Source organism: Oreochromis aureus, linkage group 18 (genome assembly GCF_013358895.1).
Source record: "Oreochromis aureus strain Israel breed Guangdong linkage group 18, ZZ_aureus, whole genome shotgun sequence".
NCBI classification, from domain to species: Eukaryota; Metazoa; Chordata; class Actinopteri; order Cichliformes; family Cichlidae; genus Oreochromis; species Oreochromis aureus.
The window spans coordinates 21,110,154-21,117,121 of NC_052959.1; the positions used below are offsets into that span (position 1 = coordinate 21,110,154).

General features: G+C 39.1%; 2 protein-coding genes across 4 annotated transcripts; one reads left to right on the forward strand and one right to left on the reverse strand.

The window, feature by feature from the left end:
* Positions 1–1,089: 1,089 nt before the first annotated feature.
* bag1 (BCL2 associated athanogene 1) lies at positions 1,090–3,734 on the forward strand. Its single transcript, XM_031735558.2, has 7 exons — positions 1,090–1,232; positions 1,851–1,979; positions 2,069–2,151; positions 2,238–2,351; positions 2,445–2,552; positions 2,649–2,711; positions 2,813–3,734. Exons 1-7 carry the CDS (start codon positions 1,196–1,198, stop codon positions 2,900–2,902), a joined length of 624 nt encoding a protein of 207 aa, XP_031591418.1. The 5' UTR covers positions 1,090–1,195; the 3' UTR covers positions 2,903–3,734.
* Positions 3,735–3,938: 204 nt separating this feature from the next.
* Positions 3,939–6,677, reverse strand: myl12.2 (myosin, light chain 12, genome duplicate 2). 3 transcript variants are annotated; one of them, XM_031735559.2, is made up of 4 exons: positions 6,522–6,677; positions 4,964–5,171; positions 4,630–4,791; positions 4,291–4,463 (listed from the first exon to the last, which is right to left on the reverse strand). In XM_031735559.2, the coding sequence occupies exons 2-4, from the start codon at positions 5,145–5,147 to the stop codon at positions 4,291–4,293; spliced, it is 519 nt and encodes a 172-aa protein (XP_031591419.1). In that variant the 5' UTR covers positions 5,148–5,171; positions 6,522–6,677. The 3 variants fall into 3 exon arrangements, with proteins under 3 accessions (XP_031591421.1, XP_031591419.1, XP_031591420.1); XM_031735560.2 differs by having other exon boundaries at positions 6,517–6,636; XM_031735561.2 differs by lacking the exon at positions 6,522–6,677 and having other exon boundaries at positions 3,939–4,463; positions 4,964–5,147.
* Positions 6,678–6,968: the final 291 nt, after the last annotated feature.

Here is a 6,968-nt window from a genome sequence, read left to right on the forward strand (position 1 = left end):
GTTTTTATATGTCTGATATATTTGCATATATTGTTAAACAGGCTGTAGTCAACACAAAAGGGTTGTGTGAAAAAATGACATAGTTTGTAAGCAATCTCATTGTTCCCCAAAAGTTGATTCTGTTCATCTGGACGTAGCGTTTTCAGCGGGAGAAACGTTTCATCGCTCATTTAAGTGACCTCTTCAGTCTCATCTGACTTTAGGTTTCCCCAATCTTATAAACTGTACATTTGCATAATGACTGAAACTAGCACCACTGAAGGAACAATGGGCTGGTAGGTCAGTTCATTGATTATTAATATGCAAATTCTTATGACCATTGATCAACCTGCAGTCAGCTGAGACTGAAGAAGTCACTTGGATGAGTGACGAAACGTTTCTCCCACTGAAAACGCTACGTCCAGATGAACAGAATCAGCTTTTGGGGATTTACCTACCTGGATGATTGAGCATGCATCAAGATATTCTCATTGTTGTATCTACTCTGTGTGGTAAAATATAATTAATCCAGACTTCGTTGGCCACACAAAATATCTTTATAGAACTGTAAGGTTATATTTGGTGAAATTTCTGATGCACTCTGGCCATATCTCTCTTGAAAAAGACATTTAGGAGACTCAGTTACACTTTTTTCCCTCATAAATAATGATGTGTAAAAGTGACTTTGCCAAAAACCAATTACAGCGTCTTTGTTGTGACAGGAATGTTCTTTCAGGCTCAAAATGACTTGATACCATTCATGAGAGACGTGTTTGAGATATGTCTCTCATGAATGGATTATAGGCCAACTAGTCAGATACAACAATTTAAATATCAGAAATCATTTTTAGCAGATAATCTTGGTCACCTGAGAGAGGGTGTATGATATTGAAAGACCCCAAATCCCTGATGACCGGGCAGATCCCCAAAGATGTATTTAGAACAGCAATGTGCATGTGCATGAACTGGTGATTTTATTTATTTATTGTTAATTAACTTTTTACATATAAATTATTTTTGGTAAGCCACATTTTTAACCCAGTCAAACATTACACGTAGCCCTGGGGTATTTTTCGTGGATTTTCTGCGAGAGGAACATGCGGAATAACACCACTTAACGCGATCACCAGTTAAACTGTAACACCGGAAGTAGTTAGCAATAAGCAACAGTTAGCTTTGCGTTTGATGTTGTGATTAAAGGACGCCGGAAAGCAAAATGTCGGAGCAAACGATAACTATGACAGTCGCATACGGTAATGAGATTTCGGCGTTATACTACACCATAATCACCACAAAATAGAAGTTAAAATTGGGGTTCGTTGTGGCTAAAGCTAGCTAGAAACGGCTCAGCTTCTGTAGCTCTTCTCCACAGACTGTGTGATTGTGTAGCTTTAACTTTGTTCCCGCTGGTTATGTGTTGTTCTTCAATAACAAATTAAATATATAAACTACTGTAAATATCAGCATTTATTAAACACGTTTATGAAGAATTGTGTAGCTGTTGTAATTAGTTTCGTTTGAAGACACGTTACAGGAGGGCTGCTGAGAGAAATTCTATTGGTGCCAATCGCTTGTTAAATGTTTTGTAATTATTTTTCCTCACACGACAGTGAAACAAAATTTTGCATCGTTAAAAACTGAACCAAACGTGCGCGATAGTTTCTTCAAGATACCTGGGATATGCCGCATGTTCTGTAATTTGATGGGTGCAAATACATTTAAAGTCTTTTTTATTATTGTTTTTTAATCCTGGTAGGTGACATTTACTTTCTGAATAACACCGATACAAGATAAAAGGGTGACAATGATAACTCCCAATCCTTAATAGCTTGAGAGCTGTGTATATTTATTTATTTATTTTCCTATCTCAGGATCCTCTAAGCACAGCATTACGCTAACAGGCCATGAGGGTGGAAAAGGACCCACTGTTAAAGACCTGTCAGATGCTCTCGCTCAAGCCACCGGAGTCCCACCTGCCTCTCAGAAACTTATTTTTAAAGGTAGACTTTTAGTCTTCCTTTTTTTACACACTCAAATGAGGCCTAATGTCATATATCAGGTTTTAAAGTTGTCGTTTTTTTAATTTTAGGGAAGTCACTGAAAGACATGGAAGAGAGCCTTTCCAGCTATGGAATAAAAGAAGGCTGCAAACTCATGATGATTGGAAAGAGGGTAAAGCACATTTATACAGGTGCTACATTTGTGGTGCGTGCCTGAATATGTGCATTTGCAAAACACTGATGATAATCTCTAAACAGAACAGCCCAGAGGAAGAAGCTGAACTGAGGAAACTCAAAGACATTGAGAAATCTGTGGAGCAGATGGCCAAGAAGCTGGAGAAGGTAGACGGGGAGTTGACTGGACTGAAAAACGTAAGCAATCATATGTCTTTTTGTTTTTTGATAATATTTCTCTTCTTTTGTCCCATCTTCTAATGTATTATTGTCACCCCTATCTTATCACAGGGCTTTCTCGCCAAAGACCTCCAGGCAGAGGCCTTGGGTAAACTAGACCACAGAGTAAAAATAGCAGCTGAGCAGTTCATGAAGATCCTGGAGGAGATAGATGCTATGGTAATGCTATTTTAAGCGTAAGCATCTATTTTGAGTGTCTGCTTTAATCGTGTGTGTCATGTATAGCAAACCATCAAATTGCTCCTCTTTTAACAGAGTATTCCAGAAAATTTCAATGACTGCAGAATGAAGAAAAAAGGACTTGTAAAAACAGTGCAGGTTAGTGTGTTTGATTGTTTTTCCCTCTGACAAAACCATCGTGCTTTATTTGAAAACTACTGAGAATAAAAATAAGTCTGATCTTTACCATATGTTCACAGGATTTCCTCGCCCAGTGCGACAAGATCGAGGCTTGTATATCAGACCATCTATCAAAGATCCAGTCAAAAAACCTGGCTTTGGCAGAATAGTGAAGTCTCTTTTGTCACTTGTTCTATACATTGCTCTGTGAGCAATGACAAAGTGTGCAGAAAGCTTCAAGTGTGAAGCAGATCCTGGTTTATTTATTACTGGTGTGAAGCAAATGATCAAGTGGAAAGAAGGATGCTGGTTATCAGGAACGATGTTGGATACGTAACACAAGCAAATCCTCCTGGTTCAAGACAGATACGAAGTGCCGTCTGAGAAAATTTAACCATGAACTTGCAGGAAATGGATCAGATGCAATTTTAATTAGTGTAAAAGAGATGTCAATGCCAAATATCTAAAAATGCCCCGTTTGTTGCCCTGTATGTCTCTAAAACATAATGAGTTTTGTTCCTCATTGTGCACAAGCTGCAGTGAATGATTTATGATCAGAAATATATAGAAACACTGTTTAATTGGGGAAGTTCCAAAAAGCAATATCCACTCAGGATAGTGGATTCCTCCCATTGGGCCACAAGAGGCTTATTATGTTGTGTGATAAACATTTATTGTCCTTATGGGTCTGAATGGGTCACTGTTCCCTGGCTTTTACCTGCCATGCTGTCTTTTGAGAACAAGCAATCAACTAGCGACCTGTATAAGGCGTACCCTGCCTCCCACCCCCATGACCGTGAATTGTGAAAATTGGTTAAGAAAACTGATGAATGGATTTTCCAATATGAGTCTGGCCCTTGTGAGACTGGCAAATTTTCTTCATCATTTGTGATGATAAGCAAAATTTATTTGGGTTTTAAAATGAATGATTGGCCCAGAGCAATAACAACAAAATTATATCTTACCACCTTCTGCAGCCCTAGCTCATACAAGTAAAACAAAGAAAAGGTTAGTACTGCAGGAGTGTCCATATATTGCATGTACTATATTCAACATCAAGAATCCTAAGAAAGCAAGCACCTTTAATAAATCCAGTGGCTGATCCTGAGTGTTCATGTATCTTTGAATCTTGTGCTAAGACTGATGCATCATGTGGAATTCTTCTGTTTTAAAATAAAACCTTTAAAAAATAAAGAGCACTGGTGATTCGTCTCAGAATACATTTTAATCTCCACGCTTATTCTATAAAATACAGCTGATTCATTTGCAATAACAGACATCTGGTGTCAGTTTATTTCCAGCTTTATCCATGGGGGTCTTTTTATACATCTCCACTAGCTTATAGAGACCCCCTAGTAGTGTTATCACAGATGTGCAAACAAGCTTTCAAAGTAGGATTGGTTGGAGGGACCCAGAGGTCCAAAAAGCAGCTTAAACAAATGAGCTTCAGTAAAGTAGACCACAGTAAAGCTTTGTCATGCGTCAAATTACAGGACATAGCTTTCCTAACTTGAATGGAAACTCATTAAACATAGACATGGAGTAAAGAATGAACCCACTAGTCATCCTTATCCTTTGCACCGTGTTTCAGAATACGTGTGAATGCTACATAGTTGAAATTGCCCTTTTTATCAATGGGCGCCTCGCGGAAGAGCTCGTCCACTTCTTCGTCTGTAAACCTGTCGCCCATAGTGGTGAGCAGCTCCCGCAGGAACTCCTCCTGAATCACACCTGTGTGAAGAAACAGTTTCACTCTTGCAGGTGCTTCCTGATGTTAGCACTGAGCAGATATCTTCAAATTAAGCACTTACTACCAAACAATGTCTCTACATGCCAGAGTCTGAGACAAATTCACATAAAAGATGCAAAACTTAAACAGTTGAACACATCAGCTCACCTGTGCCCTCCTCGTCGAAGCAGGCGAAAGCATTACGAATCACTTCCTCGGGATCTGTGCCGTTCAGCTTCTCTCCGAACATCGTCAGGAACATGGTGAAGTTGATTGGGCCAGGTGCTTCATTCATCATGGCCTCCAGGTACTCATCTGTGGGGTTCTTACCTGGGAAAAAGCTCAAGGTCAGAGTGACTCTAACCTGCTAACCACATTTAATGATTTGTGATTAGAAAAAGATTCAAATCTTTTAACTTCTGAATATGAGCCCCAAATAATGCAGTTTTAACTCCATAAGACGTAATCATTAACTAAATATGTGTAAATAAATCAAGTTTACCTAATGAGGCCAGCATGTCATGAAGGTCTTCTTTGTCTATGAAGCCGTCCCTGTTTTGGTCGATCATGTTGAAAGCCTCTTTGAACTCCTGGATTTGAGACTGATCAAACATGGCAAACACATTGGAGGTGGCACGCTGAGGACGCTTTTTGGTGTTCTTTCCCTTGGCCCTTTTGCTTGACATGTTGGCAGGTTGTTAGTCCCTCTCCTGTAATACAGGAACATGAAAGTTGTCAGCTTGGATCAAGCAACACGTTCAAATGAAAGATTCATTCACATTTTTTTTCTTGTCTGGACTTCACTACTGACGCTCTCCATCTGGTGAAAGTTCCTTGGTTACACTGGCTATTAAGTGTCTTTAGATTATTTACTGTGCAAGCTATGAACTGGAAGGTTAATGTAGGTGAGTTCAGCCAAAGGTGACTTTAATCATTGTGACATTGGTGCCAGATGAGATGATCTACTGGGATTTTCCCCACACAACCATTTCAGACAACGGTAACTAAAATATCCACTTGTTACAACCAAAGTAATCTGTGAACACACAATGCATTGAACCTTGAAGCAGATGGACTACAGCAGAACAAGACTGGACTTCTAGTGCCACTCCTGAACAGGAAACTGATGTTACAACACACTGTCTCACCAAAACTCTAGAATACTGGAAAAATCTTCCCTTTTCTGATGAGTCTAGATTTCTGCTGTGGTTTTTAAGTGGCAGGGTCAGAATTTGACATTAACAAGCATGGATCTATCCTGCCTTGTATCAACAGCTCAGGCTGATGGTGGCAGTGTATTGGTGTGGTGGATATTTTCTTGGCACACTTTGGGCTCCTTAGTACCACCTGAGCTTTATTTAAACGCCACACCCTATCTATTGTTGCTGACTAGGTCCACCCCTTTACGAACAGTTTTCCCATCTTCTGATCTTTTGTTGTCTTTGTTTTGACATTATGGATGTGCACCAGAAAAATTTGTGTGATGGCATCCTGTCTATATGGACTAACATATCTGAGAAATCTTTCAAGTATCTTATTCAATTTATGCCTTGAAGATTTAAACGAATTCTGACATAAGGGGGTCCAATCCAGTAATGGGTGTACCTAACTAAAGAGTCTGATGAGTTTAGCTCAGTCTATGATCACTTACAACGGATATTTGCACTCGGTACTTGTTTTGTGATACTAAAGCACTTAAGCTGTCATTTGTTTGCTGTATATTTGTGTTATTTTATTAGATCAATATCATTTCGAATTATGCTCACCTGTCACGCAATAACATAACAATAACGCAAATATAGGTATTGACTTGTTGTTTATATCACTCAAATATTTGAGCTGTAGCACACACGCACTACATAGCGTACTGCAGGAATCCCACATAATGAAAACCCCTTAATTATTTGCCAGCTCTGCCAGCTAGCCCCTTGCTGACCTAAATAACTGACTGACCAGGCTAGCTTTAGCGAGCTAGCCGAGATTTATTCACAAGAAAAACACGAGTCCTTAGTCCTCAAACTATGCAGCTTCATAAACATAAAATAAGTCGCCTACCTTACCTATTTATAGGCCCAAAAAGCTGCACACACAGCTACCACAGCATCCACAAGCTGATGAAGAGGAACATCAATGTTTTATTTCCTCTTGCCTAAACTGACCAATCAGAGTGAAGTTGGAAGAAACCAACAGTCTGGAATATTCCACGCCTTGGGTTTGTTTACGTCCCCCCCCCCTTCTTGTTTTGGATGAAATGACCTACGTACTGCATGTGGTAATAATAAATCTATGATTTATACGCTGATGCGATTATAAGTAGAGCCTTAATTTAATCATGTTTTTATATTTATCTGGACGACTAATAATGTAGTCAACATATGTCACCACTAGGTGGCAGCAATTACTTGTATGTCCAGAATACGTGTATGTTTATTTGAATAAGTTAATGGTTAATGAGTCTTTGTTTTCAATAATTAATAAGGAAGTTGAACCACTAAATATTTCTTGCG